At 42.4% G+C, this 18,938-nt stretch overlaps 2 protein-coding genes across 7 annotated transcripts in view; one reads left to right on the top strand and one right to left on the bottom strand.

Annotated features, from left to right (window-relative positions):
• HIBCH (3-hydroxyisobutyryl-CoA hydrolase) overlaps positions 1-4,284 on the top strand; it is a 50,840-nt gene extending 46,556 nt beyond the window's left edge. The window contains exons 14-15 of one of the 2 annotated variants that reach the window (XM_075512439.1): positions 1,919-1,971; positions 3,374-4,284. In XM_075512439.1, the coding sequence (XP_075368554.1) occupies positions 1,919-1,971; positions 3,374-3,589 (269 nt within the window). In that variant the 3' untranslated portion in view covers positions 3,590-4,284. Of the gene's footprint in view, positions 1-1,918; positions 2,031-3,373 lie in introns of both variants that reach the window. The other variant, XM_075512440.1, reaches the window with a different exon arrangement.
• AKAP19 (A-kinase anchoring protein 19) lies at positions 719-18,344 on the bottom strand. Of its 5 annotated transcripts, XR_012777214.1 has the most exons (5): positions 18,029-18,344; positions 12,545-12,618; positions 11,853-11,929; positions 8,002-8,237; positions 719-938 (listed from the first exon to the last, which is right to left on the bottom strand). XR_012777214.1 is itself a non-coding variant. In XM_075512442.1 (4 exons), exon 4 carries the CDS (start codon positions 8,069-8,071, stop codon positions 7,808-7,810), a length of 264 nt encoding a protein of 87 aa, XP_075368557.1. In that variant the 5' UTR covers positions 8,072-8,237; positions 11,853-11,929; positions 12,545-12,618; positions 18,025-18,334; the 3' UTR covers positions 4,253-7,807. The 5 variants fall into 5 exon arrangements, 4 of the variants coding, with proteins under 4 accessions (XP_075368557.1, XP_075368560.1, XP_075368556.1 ...); XM_075512442.1 differs by lacking the exon at positions 719-938 and having other exon boundaries at positions 4,253-8,237; positions 18,025-18,334; XM_075512445.1 differs by lacking the exons at positions 719-938; positions 11,853-11,929 and adding an exon at positions 11,639-11,792 and having other exon boundaries at positions 4,253-8,237; positions 18,025-18,334.
• Positions 18,345-18,938: the final 594 nt, after the last annotated feature.

Genomic DNA, 18,938 nt, shown 5'->3' with positions numbered 1-18,938 from the left:
TGGCTAGATTGTGAACTTTAACTAAAATTGAAGAAAATAATTAGATAAGTACTACTCCGATGGAATAAATAGTTGAGTTGGGACAATTACGTATTTTGACCCAAACCAATCAATGGCTTCACATCACAATGTTTATAAATTAACTTGTAGGATCATAACTTTTCAGTAAGTTACCCAGTTGAATGGCCTAGTAAAATCATTTTTACAGCACATTTCTTTCAAACAATTGCCCACATGGATTCTACTCTCTGTGGAATTGCAGATTCTATCTATATAATGGGTTTCTTTTCAAAATTAGTGTTTATTTGTATCCAAGGAGTCCTTAGTCCTGTATTTGCAGGTAGATGGATGCAGGGCTCTGATTCTCCTTTCTCTTTGGACATGCAAGCTAAAGAGTTGTGATGCCTGTACATCTTCAGCTACAGAAATATTAATTAGCACAGTTGTCATTTGAATGGTATGTATTTTCTAGGCATTTTCCAAGTATTGGTTATAGAGGGAAAAGTTAAAAAAGAAGTTTTCAGGTCACATTTTTCTATCACAAAGTGTCATAATGCCCATCTTTCGATAAGACACAATCTTTAGGTGGGCATTCTTTCCACGGAACTTAAAATCCAACTCCTTTGCACATTTCTCATCCTGGGTGGTTCTAGTTTAGTCACCAAGAATGAAGTCTGTTTAGAAAGACATGACAACTTACCAAAAACAGCTGTAGTCTTCAAAATACCTAGTCTCTGCGAGTCTTCTGTCCACATGCCTTTAGAACCATCCTACTTGGAAGTCTTTACCAGAAAAAAAAAACAAACAAATTCTGTTCTTGGCAGAAGAACTTGAGAGGTGCTTTCTGCGCATCCTCCCTTATATGCTGTGGGCTGTGTTGGTCAGGAGGTCTCCCAGGACACAGGTGCATCTCCAGATCAGGTGCTGATATCACACATCTGAAGGGAATGTGCGTTGAGAAGGGATGTTGGGTGGTCAGTGCATCCTAGAGAGCCACAGTTACTATTGCTGTTCTTTTTTAAATTACAAAAATTTCACATTCTGAATAGCACCTTTATGTGTTTTCTTGGGGCCAGAAAGGTGCTTGAAAGGACGCTCTGGAATTCCATTCATATTGGTCATTTTTACACACAAATAAACTCTCTCGTCTTGCTAGTGCAGCTGTTCTTCGTGACATGCCTTCAACATTGCTGTGATACAAGGAATGCTTTTTGAGAACTGATATTTTCTTGTTACACTTTTACATGCAATTCATTCACTGATGATTTTATCTTCAGTGATGTATTTCCCAGCATACAGCATAAAGTATACATACTAAGATTATACAAATCTTCACAGTTAAATCTACATAGGTCTGCAGTATGTCCATATTTACAAATAAATATTCTTGATTTTCCCACAAAGATACTCTGCTTTACTCTTTCCTCATTAGTTATTTCATTATTAGTTTATATGATGTGTTTAAATTAGCTTTAGGCATTTAACACCTACTTTGAGTCATCTCCTGTACTCCACAAAGGGTCAGATTTTGCACAGAGATGTGAAAGCCCTTGTCCAAAGGGAGCATTATGCATACTGTTCCCACTTTCACATGAAAAGGCAGACGACAGGCAAGAGTAGTAGGTCTAACAGAAAGCACTAATTTCAGGTCTATTCCTTCAAAGCTTGGGCTACTTCTGAAGTGATCCACTGTTCCTCATATCATCAGGCAGCTCCCAGATATGTCTCTAGACAGGTCACAACTCAAGAATTTTTATTAGAGTAGAAATAGGTATGTTACAAAAACCGTCTTCTCCAGAGCATATTGATTTTTCTCCCCATGTATTCACTGGAGTTGTCTGTCTTGATGCAATCTGAAGTCATCTTAATTAGAGCAAGTTTACAAGTAACTTTTGTGTTTTTATACTCCTCCCAACAGTGCTTATTGACAAAGACCAGTCCCCCAGATGGAAGCCAGCTGCTCTAGAAGAAGTCAGTGATGAATTTGTGGACGATTGTTTTAAGCCATTGGGAAATAACGATCTCAAGTTGTAAAGATCAAGCCTATTGGCATCTTATACATCTGCTTAATTCTATGATATAAAAATTAATAGTAGTGTGATAAAGTTTGACGAGACTCTTTTAGCTAGCCTGAGATTCCTAAGTCTAATTTTTTGCATTCAGGAACATTCTCTTTTGTTATGCTGCCATAATGACAAAATAATCATATCTCTGGTTAGTAAGGGGAAAAATTACTTCAAGGCAAATTGTTATTTTTACTGCTTTACACAATGATTAACATTTAATTTTTTGCATCAACTCTTAGTTTAGGACGAACCTTTGGGGGAGACAGCATAGTTAAGGGATGACCTAATAAGCAAGAAGTCAGGAGACCTTTGTGCTCTTGGCTCTGTCACTGATCTGTTAAATTGGGATTGTGCCTCAGATTCTTCTCTGTACAATGAAAATAAAATATACTTAAAGCTTTAAAACAGTCAGAGCTACAAAGGAAAATGCAAGACATGCTAAATGCATGGTGTTAAGCAGTCTTTTAAATAAAAGGTCAGACTGACACATTATTAGTCTGAGAGCAAGAAATTGTTCTATTGATTTAACATTTGGTCAGTATTCAGGCTTTCTATGTGATGTAGACATTGTTTCAAATGTCATAATATTGCCAGAGCCTAGAGCACACTTCTCTTTGCTTGTAAAACCAATTTTTTACAAATGCCATTAAGTTTGAGTTAACTGCATAATTAGTTTTTCATTATTTCAAAAATTGCTAGTTTTTCCTGGTCTTACAGTGGTGAAGAAATAACTGTCTCAGACCTTCCTCTGAACACCAAGCAGCACATTTCCTCTTGATGTTAGTGATTGTCTAATGATTTTAGTGGTAGAGGTCAGCCTGGCCCTAATACTACAAGTGGCTGGTGTTTGTCTACACCAACTAGTCTGGGTACCCGTTTGCTTGTGCCCATGAACATCCTGTCTTGCTGGGTGGAAAATTTGTGAAAAGTAAGGGGAACACAGCAATATGTACTGAAGATAATGAATAGGGGAAAACATGCAATATCTGCTGCTAGACGGATCGTATAGTTGTTTAACACAACATATCGAACAAACGTATTTGTTGGGATCAAAATTTAAATATATATCAAAAAACCCTCGTTGGATGTGCATTAAAGGTTGCTGGGTTCTGATACTAATAATACTTGAAGTTCTATGACATAACCAGAGCCCCTTGATAAAAGTATAATCTTTTGCGGGAGTAAAATTCATTTTTCTATTGTGTATGCAACACATAGCTACTAATCTTTCTTCAACATTAAGACTGCATGCTTTTTTATGGTTAACCAAATCATGTATCAGTATCTCTTCCTACTTGTTTCTACAGTTAAAGGGAGGTCACAAATACAAATTTGGCTTCTCTGAAGATCAACCACTGAGACTAAAGGAAGAAAACTTTTGTTCAAATAACATAGTCAGTAATCAGCACTGGGGAACCAAAAAGTCAGCATTACGGCAGAACTGCTACAGAGTTTTCAACACTGGGCAGTTTTTATTACTGACAGTAATGGTCTACACCGGCTTAAGGCTCCTTCCTTCCTAGAAGCTGTTGCCTGGAAACAAAGTCCAGGAAATTCAGGCATCAAGGTGAACTACTAGAGCAACTTTCAAATAAGTAGTGGTGAGCAAAATAGAGAGCAAAATCAAGAAAAAATGGCACCTTGCTTTGTCACTAGAATCTTCAAGATAAAATCGTTAAAATTTCAGCTGCCAGTTAATGTTACCATTTACATATTTGTTATGAGACAGTCCCCGAGTTTATTTTCACAAGTAATTGAGAGATTTCATGAACTAGGGTAACTTCTGAAAATATGACTTGAATTTCTACCTCATGCTGGTTCTTTAAGAAATGTAAACCTCCCCCCTTATTTTTTAAAAATTGTATCTGTTTTAGATTCTTAAACAATTGCTATTTTTCTTTTTTTTTTTAATTGGTTCATTCCATTATTTTTGTACAAAAGGAGCAGTCTTCAGCAACTATATTTAATGAAAAACACAATAATCCCCAGGGAGTAGGGATCATGCCTTCTCTGACTGAAAAGGACTTAAAGTGTTTTAGCACGACTATACTTCTCAATGAATAAACTTTGACTTGCATGTTCAGTTGCTTCCAAAATTTATGTGAATGGGAATTATCCCAAACTCATAGTAACAAGACCCTGCCCAATCTGTGCATTTTTATCAAATAAAAGTCTTACAAGCAGAGGGTAAGTTTAATTTTATTTGGTCCACAAGAAAGTATTTTCCACAAAAATATTGTAAAAATATATTGTAGTGTGTTTTATTTGGGAATACTGATGTGTCTTACTACAGGAATGTCAATTTTACAAAGTTGTGCTGCAGTTAATGTGTTCTGAACCATTATTAGAATATCAAGTCAGTCACATAGTACCCACTCAGACTATACTTATGTTTTGGAGAAAATACAGTGCAAATGTATTTTTAACTCTGAAATAGAAGTAAATGAATGGTTTTGCAGAATATACCAGTCCCATACCGGAGTGCCTTTGTTACACAGAATCAAGTCAAAGAATCAGTGGCAACTTAGCTGGAAAGCCACTATAAGTGGCTTTATAAGACTATAGCACAGTTTAGAGTAACCTAATGATAAGTAAACAGATGTAATTTTATTTAGGTAAAGAAGTCTTTATTTTTATTTTGTATTACTTTGTGCCTATTAAAAATATAGCAGAACTCTGGAATGAGATCTCCTTCGCTCTCTCACCAGATTGTAGTATTCAACAGATTTTTATTTTTTTTTATTAAGTGCATTATTTATTAAGGACAGCATCTTGTAAGAGAGATTATTTTCCTGGTGAGAAGCTGTCTCCCTGTTGTAAGCTTGTTTGCAAGTTTGTTTGCTTTCCATTTGCTGCATGCTTTCCCTGAAGTGCCAATGTCATAGAAAGCATCATAAACCAGCTGGAATTGCACTTCAGGCCATATTGAAACTGCTGTAATCTTCAAGCATTAATGAGGGAAGACAAGCTTTGTGGTTGCAGGTAAGTGACTGTCTGGACACAAGCAGCAGGCGACTCAGTCGCTATCGCATTATGGGTGGCTCTCTGAGCAAGCAGTGCAGCCATCCCACACAGCGAGTACTCCAAATGGAAGCTCACTGTGATGCATGTTTAATTATACCTAGGTAACTTTCTCCTTTGGGGAAATTTTGAGTGTTTGTCAGTACAGATGCTATGACTTAACTTGAGGCTAATTTATATTATTTTATAATTCTGCCTGCTGTTGGACCATGCAGTGGCAGACTGCCAACGGAGAAGCTGCTTTCAAAAGCGTGTCTGATATTCTGACTCCAGAAGGGTACCAGATGCTAAGCCTACATCCAAAGAAAGGATTCGAGACATTGCAACAGCAACCACTGCAGCACTTAACTCCCCATGGCAGCCACCAAGGTATTTGTACAAGGGTCAAGACAGATATACCTAAATGCACTCTTAAAGCGAGTGCAGTTTTCTATCTGCTAGTCACCTATCTGGCAAATAATGTCTATGGAGTTTGGGCGCTTTTTAAATTTTCTTTAATTACTGTCTTTGGCACTGTTAACATTCTTGAGCCAAGACTAATGTTACAGAAAGCCTGGCCTTTTTTTGTAATAAAGCTTTATTTTAGCTATAATAAGAATAGGAATCTTTTTTAATACTGTGGTTAAGCAACATCCAATTAATATGTACTGATCTGATCAGTGTTTTGGTTTTTAATTCACCCTAGTATATGGCATGGAGTTTTTTTAGATAGAGCTAATGTAGGGTATGATTTAACATTTTACATGCTTTAGAGCTTCAAGGAACATCACTGTTAGCAGTAGAATTTAAATGGGCCCTAATATCTTAGTCCCACTTTACATATGGCTTCAAAGAAGACTACATTACTTCAAAGAAGACGACATTACAACATAAGCACATTTTTTTCCCTTTTCAGCAAAAGCCTGAGAACAGTCTTAGTAGCAGGGTCTGGTAAGTATGAATTAATGGCAGTCTTCCACTGTGTTACAAGGAAGTATTTTTCACCATTTACTTTTGATACAACCATTTCCCCATACAGGTGAACTTCAAATGACTAAGTTTGTGTCACAAAGTTTGCAAAAAACAGCTCAATTCAAAGACTGGCTTATATTTGAGAATAAGCTAAAAATAATGATTTGCATGATCCTCTTTCTGCTTGCTTACCATGGCTTGAAAATCATGCTTTGTATCAGTTACTAAACTACCTCTACCTTTTAAAAATAGTAACAGTTTTTGCCAGTATGGGAAGCATTTTTCTATAAAACAAAAACATAAAATGGAAAGCACTTTGATTTAGGAAAACAACCTACATCTTTTAAACTGGCCATAACAGAAAAAGGAACAAACAGGTGCTAAAAACCCAAGCTTCTACAAGGCATTTGCTTTGTATAAAATGTCAGCAAAACTGTAGCTTTAAGATGACTATAACTAATTCATCCCTTTCTTGATATCTCAAATGCTAGTTATGAGTACCGTAGGTCAGGCTGCAAGTCCCAGAGAAGCAGAGTGCAGTGTGTTGATGCAAGCTACATAAAATTGGTAAAGAATGTAGCCCTTTAGCTTTGGACCTGAGGCTTATTCACTAATTCAGTGCACCACTCAGGCTTTAGGTTTCTGTAGCTCATGTTTGCATCGCCATACACAGTTTTACCAACAGGTAAGCGATGAACCTACAGAGTCTGAAGGAAGGCGTTCTGTCCCAAGGGTGTTACTTTAGAGTGAAATTTCAGTCTAATGCAGCCATAGTTCCCATGAAATACATAGTCCTAAAACACTGTTACACCTTTGAAAGTTCATTTCGCTAGTTAGCATCAGTAGCTTTTGCACACCTGTCTGGGTTACAGTAAAAAAAAAAAAAAAACCCAACAACAAAAAGACCCCCAAACCCCCAAAACCCAGCACCCTAACACCAAAGAAAAAAACGAAACCAAAAAACCCAACAGCTTTGGTCTGAACACAGTGATCAGATGTAATTAAACTATCTTACTGCAGGATTTTAGAGAATAGCCTTCATGCATTTACAGAAGCCAGAGCATCTGTTAATTATAACGCACTGTTTATCAACATTGTAATGTTTCTCACTGGTTCACTTAAGAATGGAAGTTGAATAGTATCATAATCCATATGGTTCCCTGAATACTACTTGGTTTTATAAAATGCTTCTCATCGCCTTCATTATTTTGTGGTTTACAGATTTAGTCGGGTCAAAGAATCAAAGTAAAATTTATGACAGCCGTTACCTTTGCTACATGTATGTAGACCTTGGTTTCACTTTAGCAAAACGCAGATAAATTTACCAAGCAGAAAGACTTCTTCTCTTTTCACCTACAAATAAGCCACTGATTTTTTATGCAGTACATAAAAATAATCCATGCTTTGTCCTTAAGCACCTTTGGGGCCTCGGTGGCAGTGCTCGTACAGTTGCAGGGCAGCCACATTCTTCTCATTCTCTTTTTTTAACACTAATTTCTGATCACATTCAACACATACAAAGACAGAATATACTCAACATATGGCTGATAACAAATGACACTTGAGTAATAGATTCTACTGTAATCCAATTAGTTTCTTAGCAATATAGATTAAAAGGCAATTTTTTTCAGCCTCTCCTTGCAAACACATTCATATAGTGCCATTATGTTCAAATCACAGCTAATTTTACTTTATTTGCGCTAGTACCAAATACAAACTGCTTAACAGACAGGACACTCACTGTGAAGACAGTCCTTGCCAGTCAGGGCTCAGGGCACATCACTTTCAATATAAGGGATGTCGCTGTATTTGCTTTCCGTCACTGCCCACTGTTTCACCGCCTGATCAAGAATTTCACGGGAGAGACGGTGTGCATAGTCTAGCACTACAGTGCTTGATGGACCTTTCTCATCCACCCTCACTGCTATCAGTGATGACTTCTCCCCAGTGCATCCTTCATTACCTTCCCCGATCCTTTCATCCTGGATAGCGTTTGAACCTGGAAAGGCATCCTTGGATTTGACGCATCCCATGGTACATTTGAAAATGCAGCTGCAAAATTCAGTTCAACAGCATGTTTTGATAACCTGGAAATGGTTTCCTTGTTTGATGCACAGTGTTGCTGCTTCTTGCCAGTGCTTCCAGTTATTTTCAAAGGGCAGAATGTCTCCTTTTGTGCTTCTTTACTTCTGAAGAAATCTGTCAAAATAGCGTTTCATATAAATGCAGTTAAGTAGTTTGCCATTCTCAGTGAGCTCAAAGGAAAGCTAAATTCACTACAGATGCTTGGAGAAGCAACTGTAATAAATCTCTGCATGGTGTGCGTAAAATGTTTTTATCAGTAACATCCATCTACTACAAGTAGGCAAAGCTTGACCTGAATTCAAGCTGCCTTTGAATGCAATTCCCAGTACGTGATGTAAGCCATCTAGGAATGTAAAGGTCTTAGGAAAAAAAAAAAAAAAATCTCTTTCTTCCAAACTGACAATGTAGTGCTCTTTTCCTGAATCTGTAAACAAATACTGTTTAACTCCAGTAACTGGTGCTGCTAAAGAAAATAAAAATAAAAACCAAAACCACCCCACAGAAGCACCACATAACCACCACCTAACAAGAGCCTTGTGTCATGGCTGTTGTACACCCTTTGGGCAGGAGTGACACTAATTCTCCGTGTCATTCTGCTGTTGCTCAAGGAGGCTTGAGCATGCAGTCACTAGAGAGAGAGAGGACCATTCAGGAGAAAGGAGCCACTTTTTGGTTTTTTCCCTTGAGAGTTTAGGAAAAGCAGCAGTGGACTGCTGTGTTCTGACAGAGCTAGAGCACCATTCTTACTAAAGCAGGACAAGTTTAGATCAGGAGAAGGGAGAGTGAGGAATGAAACACCTGACAGGGTCCTTTTGTCAAACTCCTCAAGAATCAGAATTGGTCAGCCCCAAATTCTGGTATATGTGTTTTTTGTTTATTAGCCTATGAAGCTGTTTCTCAGGCTACTTTCTCTATGCAGGCAAAACAATCTCATGATATGCCTGACTTTGCTTGGCATGGGCTTACCCACTTATCAGAGTTAATAGACTGCCAGCCAAAATAAAGACTGTGCTGCACAGAAACCAACTGTTCCCTACAGCTTCACCCGGTGACGTCGTACTAAGGTCAGCCAAAGTTAAAGATTTTTTTGTAAATAGCCTTTGAAAACATAGTCATGGCAAAGATGTTAAGCCTTATTTATGTGCTTTATATACTGGGGGAAATAGGGGCTCCAATCCAGTAACCTGATCACAGGCAAGTATTTGCAGAGGAAGTCAATCCCATTTGCAGGCAAACGGTGCTTCACAGGTAAGACGGGACTCCCCAGTCCAGCAGCTGACTCATGAGAACCAGGTTCACAGTGACAAGCTTCTCTCCTCTTTCTGCTAGTTCATAAAAACATCACTACCTCTTTAGAAAACAGTTTGTAGGACTGAAGTGCCAGCACTCAGAAGTAGTGGTTGGTGTTCCTGGCAGAAAGTCAGACCTGAAGGGCTTCTGAAACCATGAACATTTTCATACCTTTAGCTTTGTATCAGAACACTTCAGCATTTTAGAGAAAAGTTTGTAAATTGCTTTAATAAAATTCAGTAAGTTTCTTTTGTGCGTAATGACATGCTGCAGCATGTGCCAGTGTATTTTAAGAGTAGGCAGTATAGTTAACAAGCCTGTAACAAACCTTGCTGCTAGCATTTGTAGTTTTACCCAAAACAGAGGAGAACTAAGCTATCAGTGAGATTTTTATTCTAATAACTTGTTACTAAATGAGTAAAAGGAAGGATTCCCTTCACTGCCCAAGAAACCACATTTATCCCTATGGAGGTTTATAAAAAAACCCGTGAGCTCTATACCCATGTCTATGAACTGCATGCATTGATGAAACTTAAAACGCTTACAGAACATGCTTAGAGACCAGAGGCCAAGGAGATGTCTGAAAGCAATTCAGACACCTGAATAATTCAAAACTTTCTAATAGTAATATCTTGTGCATATCTAATTTCAATATTTACCATTAATAAAACATTAATAAAAATAATTTCCACTTGCTCCTCTGGACAAATATGTAGCTCCAAGTATCCAATATGGCAAAGAATCACTAATAGCATCTGTAACCCACCATTGCTGGTTGATACCTGAAAGCTGCAGTCTGTATCCAGTCAAGGTAATGCACAAGCTTCACTGGGAGGTACACAGGTATGCTGTCTAATCCCTTCTCACTACACTACTGGTGACAATTAGAAGTTTTAGATTAGATATCGTGTCCTCCTTAGGCTTAGCCAGAACTGTAAATATTGCAGATTTAAACCTCAGATTCCCCAATCACACAAATGCTCTATGCCACAGTTGATATAACAATTTTATCAGAGTTTCATCCCCGACACTTTTATCTAATGACTTTCAGATCTGGATTTTTTTATCTAAGTTTGGAGCCATTTTCTTTCATATGTTATCCTTTTTTGCGCTTTTTAAAGGAGGTCTGTTAAATAGTAGGTGGCTTTAGTTAGTATTTTATAATTGTTTTAAGATGTTTCCATCCTACAACTGGAGATTTCCTTTCCTCTTCTGTTAGGGGACACCAGCAGATAAGCTAGTGTCTAGCAGAAAGAAGGAGGGAACGTGAGTAGAAGGAGGACAAACATCTCCTAAAGCAGGCAGGGAAAAATTCCACAGGTCAGCATCTTCCTCTGCAGGATTTACCTCTGTTCCCACCTTCTTAACTCTGCCTTTTCACTTGGGCTAAATCCAATGTTTGTCTGACTGTCCTACACAGAGGAAGGGACAAGCTATAAAACTTCTAGATAGCAAGGCATGTAAGACAACTAAATTGTTCCAAATTGATTACTAGTTGAGCTTAAAAGCAAAGTTATCGACCCTAGTTTAAATCCTTGACTGTTGCTCATTTCATTATTTATAGAGCACAGTACTTTCCAAGTCACTGTAGTAAGTTTTATAGTTGGCCTGCTCTACTCGAGTTAATAATTGTTGGCACATAAATGATCGCAAGTGAAGTTGCCCTCAGTCTTCTGACTGCTTTCCTGTTTTTCTGACAACCATTGCTTGCACATACACGGTAAAGCACCGTTTAAATCCTCTTTACCTAACTCATCTCCAGAGTGTTAAGTTGTGACAGGGATTTTAGGGATCTCTAGCTTTCCTCACAATGTTCACACCCTCGGGGGGGGGGGGGGAAGAACATTTTATTCCCGGCACGATGTTTCATTCAGTAACTGCACAAGGCAAAAATTGTCTGATAAGAATCTGTTTCTTTCAGTGTCCAAGGTCTGATCTGTTGCCAGTTGTGTTTCAGAAACCACTGCGTAGATGGGTCAAGGCTCAGGCCAAAACCTCTGCAGATGCAGTTCCCCACGTGACAGGCTGCTGTGCTGAGCTGCAGTCTGCTCTGTTACCCTTGTCAGCCAGGAGTTAAAGCAGCACCATCACAAACCTTAACATATCTTCTCTTTTGAAAGACCGATTTTACAGTAAGTGAAATGTTGATTTAATCCATCTTAAAAGTACAAGTTCCTAGTTGTGCTCAATTTCAGTGGACATATAGTCAATATGCTTTTAAATACCTCATTTAACTTCAATACTATAAAAGCTGTGCATTGTTTTAAGAAAAGTCCTGAAAACAATCGATTCCTTTCCATATCCCTGGAACTGGAAGCTCCCGAGGACAAGTTCAGGTGTTGTTTCACTTCTTATGTTGTTATTTACTACACGCGTGCCCTGTGGTAATGCAAGGAGAGAGACAATACTGAGGGAGTCATACCACATAGCTGAACTCACCTTGCATGAGGGGGCTAAGCAGTCTCTTTACCAGCCTTGCTAAGTGTTTCCTGCCAAGGTAAGTTCATTTCTAACCACTGAAGGAAACAAAACAATGGTAAAAAGATGCCTGCAATTCACTATTATACAATAGAAAATACAGGAAAAAAGCATCAATAGCTAACTGCAGTTTTATTTAGATAAATAAGACTTTTTAAGGTATTAAAATCGTCAGTAAGAAATAATTACAAAAGAATAAATGCGAGCTATCGAAAAATAAGAGGTTTGCCTGCCTCTCGGGAATACGTCTTCGTATGACGAAGAGAGGCATAAGAGAAAGAGTTTTGCTGTTACGCAACATCTCTAGCTATCACGGGCAAATAAGTTCCTGCTACCATTTAAATGGTTTCCATCCATAAGACCTTTAAAAAAAATCTCCTTGAAGTTCAATGCTATGCTGCAAGGAATCGCTTTCTGTAACACTTTCTGTTATAGCAGTCACCGGATTAAAAGTAAGTCATACTTTTCAAAATAGCTTAGTGCAGCTTTGCCCAATTGAACACAGCAAGTAATTTCAGCTGTCACAGAGCTAGGCTCCTCACTTTGGTCCAAACTTTTAGATTCAAATGTGACTCCTTATAACCCTCCTCCAGCCAGGGAAGCTTTTAGTTTTTTCCTCAGTATCCACAAGAGAAGCTTGGTAGGCTACTTACCAAGAACGTGTCTGCTTTTAACAAGTTGTCCCACTTGTCCCCAGTACAGCACAGACAGCTTCACGACTGGGACTCTGCGAAGGGAATCAATAAATAAAACTTAGCGCTCATGAAGATGTCAAAGTTACACATTACCACAAAGTTAGATGAATCTGTAGTGCTGACCTTGCAGAATTCTGCTTGCCTGTTCACCCACAGTATTTGACTTCACCGAAGGTAAAAGGATGATACAGCACTTAGGAAGTCAGATTGAATGGCAGGCTGCAACAATTTATATACAGCACCTAATCCCAGGTGTACAGTGGGACCACTGCTTGGGCAAGCGTACTACATGCAGGATGCCAACCTCCTTCCACAGCAAGTCTAGCTAAGGACCATTTCAGCAAGGATATAGGAAAGGTAACATGCCAGCATCTGGAGCACCCCATCTTTTGCCTAAGCTTAAAAGTTCTCCTGTTTTCCCTTCTCCCTCTCAGGGCTTCTGCTGAGACCTGGACCTTTATCATCCAAGTGCATAGGGAGAATAGTCAGATAATCACAGTGCTGTCATTATCATGGAAACAATAAACATTACTCTTTGTAACAAAGATATTCAAACTCAAGGCAGGTGACCCAACTGATGTACCAGCAGAGGTAAACCAAACAGCGGTTAGGCATCCAGACCTCTGAACTGCACCTAATGGCATTAAATATTTATGTCCTCCATGTAATAATCGTAGAATCATAGCATACCAGGTTGGAAGGGACCTTTCTTGGCAAAAGCACGGTCTAGACAAGATGGCCCAGCACCCTGTCCAGACAAATCTTAAAAGTGTCCAATGTTGGGAAATCCACCACTGCCCTGAGGAGATTATTCCAATGGCTGATTGTTCTCATTGTGAAAAATTTTCCTCTTGTGTCCAACAGGAATGTCCCCAGGAGTAACTTGTTCCCACTACCCCTCGTCTTTTCCATGTGACTCCTTGTAAAAAGGGAGTCTCCATCTTCTTTGTAGCCACCCTTTAAATACTGGAACATGGTGGTAAGGTCTCCCCTAAGCCTTCTTTTCTCAAGGCTGAACAAACCCAGTTCTCTCAGCCTTTCCTCATATGGCAGCCTTCCCAGTCCTTTGATCATCTTTGTGGCCCTTCTCTGGACCTCTCCAGCCTGTCCACATCTTTTTTGCATAGTGGGGACCAAAACTGAACACAGTATTCCAGGTGTGGCCTGACAAGCACTGAGTAGAGTGGGATAATGACTTCTTTATCTCTGCTGGTGATGGCCTTGTTGATGCAACCCAGCATCCTGTTGCTTTCTTTGCCGCAGCAGCATGCTGCTCACTCGTATCAAGCTTCTTGTCCACCAGGACCCCCAGGTCCCTTTCCACAGAGCTACTCCCAGCCGGGTTGATCCCGGCCTGTGCTGCACTCCTGCATTATGTTTTCCCAGTTGCAAGACCTTACATTTGTCCTTGCTGAACTTCATAAGGTTCTTGTTAGCCCACTCTTCCAGCCTATCCAGGTCTTCTGCAGGGTGGCTCTCTGCAGAGAAACAGAAACCCAGAACATCCTACGTCTGCCTTTCCTCTCCCTAAGAAGGTGGGATGTTATTCAGGAGGATACGTGACATTATGCCTTTGGATATTCTGCAGTTTTGAACAGAGCAGCGGCACACAAATGGTAGAGGGATGAATCATTCACTTAGTGCACAGCATCGCCTCCATCGCTGCAGGACTCGGGCTCCCCGTGCAGAGCAGCCCCAGGCAGGGGCTCTCAAAGCAGTCCAGTCCACCGGTTTTATACTGCTGCCTCTCCTTAACCTCCAGTTTTCTGCAAATCCTACAGAGCAGATGCACTGGAGTAATGTTTATAATAAAAGTCTCCTTCTAATCATAGGAAAAGAAAGTTTTAAAAAGCTAGAGTTATTTTAAGACAAGCATGATTCCCAAGATCCAGCTACCTCAGGCAATTACTGAAACACCTAAATACACCGAAACAATTTGGGCAACAAAGAGCAAAAATGGAGACCTCATTCCTCACAGGGCCATCCTCTCCCTCTCGTGTCACTTACTGCCAATAAGAGATAAGCGCTACAGATTGGAAAGGGCTGGATGCAGGAACGGCAAACAACTGCTGTGCAGGATTAGCGTGTAAATGAAAGTCTCCTGGTTATCTGTCTCAGGGCACACACTGGAATTTCAAAGCCTTGGTTTACTCCCCCCCCCCGCCCCTATGGCCAGAATTGATAAAACTTTTTCAGGCTTCTAAGCCAGTTTGTAACCAAATGGGGAAACAACACTCTCACTTTTCAGAATCGAGGACGATCTCTAGCTTACTTTAAAAGGCTTTGCAGTAAGAGGACAGTTGATGTAGTAACAGCAAGGAACCTTTAGGTGAAAATACCTATAGTTCAGAAGACAGCAATGCCAGTAGGTACAGTCCTCAGCAGCCACAAGGTTAGTTTTCATACAGGAAAGAAAGTCTTGTTAAAAGTAAAGAACACCGTGTGCTTGTCTAATTTCATAAAAGTAAAACCGTACCCAGTCAGCCTGTCCTGAAATCCTCCCTCCTCCCTCCGGTACAGTGCTTTATTTACCAGAATTGCATGCAGCTTGGAGAGCAGCCTGAAGGCAAAGAGGATGCCAAAAAACTTCTTACAGGTTCTGCTCTCGTTTTAACTTAGCTGCTTGTCCAAGCAACTGTACATACTATTTTCTCCAAATCTGGACAGAAATATGTACAATGTGTTAATTCTGCTTGATTTTTCAGTGCCTGGTGGTTCCCCCCCCCCCCCCCAACATCTCAGAATACAAGTAAGCAGACATTTATCAGTACAGACTCCCTGCCAGATCACGGACAAGGGAGAACATTAACATAACCTACCCTCATACAAACGAGAGCGGGATGCCTACTGTTGATGAAAGCCTGTTTTCCAGATGAGTAAGAGTGGACCAATGGATTTCTTCAGCAAGTGAGGCCTCGGAGCGAGGCTGTAGAAGAAAGGGCATGAAGAAGATGCAGAGCTTCTCAGAAACTCCATCTGCAGGAAGTTTAGCCAAGATTTAAGGAACCCAACTACAGAAATTAGAGAAGAATGCCTTGGTTCAGAGGAAGGAAGAACTAATGGTCATAGAGGAGATCTGAAACTCTCCAAGAACCCAAACACAAAATAATGCTCAAAACTAGTCAGTGAAAATGAAACAAAATATAAGAAATGGATATAAAGTTTTTAACGTAGATGTACAGCTGTTTCTTTGCCCTGCCTAACATGGAAAGATATGGGTTCAACACATCTTTCAGCAAAGCCCACAGTTCTTACAGTTATCAGCCCACCCCCGCATATATATTAGCTGCAAATTTATAGCCTGAAGAAGACCCCCACAAACATTTTCCCCAGAGCAGGGAAAATGCAAGGCATACCACCAAAGGGTGTCAGAGAAACTGGCTGAGTTCCACACCAAGGTTAAACTGCTCTAAAGCATGGCACTGGGTCCAAACGAAGCAGCCTGTTGGTTTATCACAATGCTGTGACACTGTTTTGAATGAACTAGAGCAGAAACTGCTATTTTCCTATATATGCCACAAAACTGCCATCCCAACGAGTCAACTGTGGAGTCACAGCCTACCTGTTAACAGCCCACCTTCAGGAACATGTTAAAACATCAAGCTACTTAAACTTGTGCTAAAACTTAGGACTACCTTGTTTATAAAGGTGTGTTACTGTCCTCCACAGGTGCCAGGCAAAGACAGACTGCTGCAGATGACGAACAGGGATGCACAAATCTTTACAAGCAAGAAAGCCCCTCCTGCCGTTATCACTGGCTGCTGCCCAGCCTGGGGATCCTGCCAGCGAGAACTGATGAGCAGCAGCAGGTAAAACAGTGGATCAGTATCTCAGTCTGACAGGGTCGTGTTTTATTGTAGTATCTGTCACAAGATTCAACTGCGAACATACGGAGCTGCAGATCATAAGGTATGAATGAGGTACGCTGGCTTGCTTTGCGATGCCCTTACAAAGGCAAAGGCCCCAGTGGATTAACGCATGTGAAAGTCAGAAGGAAGGAGACAGACAGGATCTGCCCAAGATCAACCAGAGAAGAGTACAAGAAAAGCAGCACACAACCCCATTCTGTTCTTTAATCTCCCTATACAGAAGCCAATTGTGAAACCGGGAATCAGAAGTAGGAATACAACAGAACACCCGCTTTTCCACGTCTCACATAGGAACGTGCACAAGAACACAGCCCCACGTTTTAAAATCACAACTACGTTAGTAATGATTGGCAGAAATCAGCCGAGGAATAAGAGAACAAAGCGAGGAGTTAACAAGCAGATGCTCCAGCTGTACGAAAGCTGCCCAGAATTGTAATAAAGAATTGCGTCAGCCTTAAAAAATCACTCTGTCTCACGGCTCTCCCCCAGTATTTGTTTTCTTGAATTTCATCACTCCTAATGTGCCAGCTTCTACTTCTAACGGAGCTGCCGCCTTCGTGCCCGAGGAGGGGGTGGCCGGCAGCCAGGCGAGGCAGTCGAGCCCCACGCAGCCTGGCGGCACTGCCGGCTCCCCCCCGCAGAGCCCTGCCCACGGAACCACCTTGACCCCGGAGACACGAGTGTTGCGAGGCTCTACCCAACTCCTCGTGCGACACATACAAACCGAAGTGATTTTCAAGAAAGAATTTTCTCAGCAGAACACAACGTTCAGAAGAAAACCAATTTGTCTGTATCTGAAGGTTAAAAATGCCACTTTGTTAAGACTATAGTATAAATCCCTGTATTTTTCCTTTTTTTAAAAAAAAATTACTATATTTAGAAACCTAATTTGGACTCCTACTTCCTGAACTATGAGAAAGCATGAGATGTTTCTCAATGTTTTACAATTTTTGCCACGGCTGATCTTACACTACTAAATCTATATTTTACAACGCGCTAGATCAAGGTAACCTGCCCTGTCGAGGTTTGTGTGAAGCTTGGAAAAGGTGCTCTTGGCAGAGCAGGGGCAGACAAGAAACCCTCACACCACCTCGGCCAGCAAATGCAGTTGTCTCGCGTCTTCCCCGCAGCAGGAACGCAGCTTACAGAGAAGCAGCTATGCCATTTACCTTCCCGCTCTGCATCGCTCGCATCGCTTTACACGGTACTACCTCTTCTCGGGTGACCCCACGGGTGCCCAGCTGGAGCAGCACCTCTGTTCTGCTCAGCTGTGAGGACTCTGCTGCTCACAACCTCCCTGTGAGATGGTGGGAGGAGTAAGGCGACACTGCCGCCTGTCCTGAAAAACCCCACCTCAAGGCCCAGCTCTTCTTCCTTTCCTCCACGGCATAAGCTTATGATGCTGGAGGCCAGTCCTGCCCACGGCCACTGGTCACCCCACGGGTCACCACGCACTGTGGCGGCTGCGAGGGGACACGGCCCGTCCCTCCCGCAACACAGCGCCAGGCTACCCCGCTCCTCCTTGCAGGTCCTAAGCGAGACAGGACGCGAGCGAGAGACCCGTCTGACCTACCAGCACGCTGGGGGGTTTAAGTGCAGAGAGCATGTTGCAAAGGCGGCCCCGCCAGCACGGCTCCCTCCGTCGAGCAGGAGCTCCTGGAGAGGGCTGCTCCCTCCTCCGAAGGCGCCCGCACGATCAGGCCCTCGTCCCACCAACGCCGCGTCCTCCAGAGCCCTGTTCGTAAACGACAAGAACGTGCAAACGCCATCGAAGTCCATTCTGACGACACTTCGGCGAAACTACCCGCAAGCGCGCCCAGAGCAGCCGGCACCGCGGGGCTCCCGGCGGGCAGAGCCGGCCGCTCCCCGCAGCCAACGCCCTGCCTCCGCCCGCAGCCGCGGCACCGCCGGCACCGCCACCCCCCCTCGCCACCGAGCGCCCGCCGCCCCCCGCGGGGACCTCCCGGGCCCCCCGCTCGGCGGGGCAGCCGGCCCGGCCCGCCGGCGCTCCAGGTACCGCCCGGGGGAGGCCGCCACTCACACCGCGCCGCGCCGCGCCGCTCCTCTCCGCCCTCCCCGGCGGGGCGGCCGCGGGCTGCCGGCGGCGCTGGCGCTCCCGGGCGGGGCGGGGCGGGGCGGGGCGGGGCGGTGCCGGCCCGCCGTGCCCTTCAGCCGCGCCGCCGCCCCGACCTGCCGCCGCGCCCCGCCCCGCCCCGCCCCGCCGCGGCACCTGCCCCACCGCCCCCCGGCCTCCCCCGGCGGCAGCGGGGGCCGGCGTGCCTCGGCAGCGGGATGGGGCCTGCGATTTAAAATTAAAAACAAACCAGGGAAAAAAGGGGGGGGGAAAAATTCCCCCCCCCCCCCCGGAAGCCCGCCTCTCATTGGCCTCCCTGCTCGTAAATGAGGGGAGGCATTTTTAAAGGACGGAGGTAGCATGTAAAAGCTTACGGTTATCGAAATGGCATGTTCGACTAAGCCCTTTG

This window comes from Mycteria americana, chromosome 9 (assembly GCF_035582795.1).
Source record: "Mycteria americana isolate JAX WOST 10 ecotype Jacksonville Zoo and Gardens chromosome 9, USCA_MyAme_1.0, whole genome shotgun sequence".
Classification (NCBI taxonomy): Eukaryota; Metazoa; Chordata; class Aves; order Ciconiiformes; family Ciconiidae; genus Mycteria; species Mycteria americana.
This window is presented reverse-complemented; position numbering and strand designations above follow the sequence as displayed.

Bases quoted from the DNA above. Each gene is read 5' to 3' on its own strand.
- AKAP19 (XM_075512442.1), bottom strand. From the start codon at position 8,071: ATGGGATGCGTCAAATCCAAGGATGCCTTTCCAGGTTCAAACGCTATC.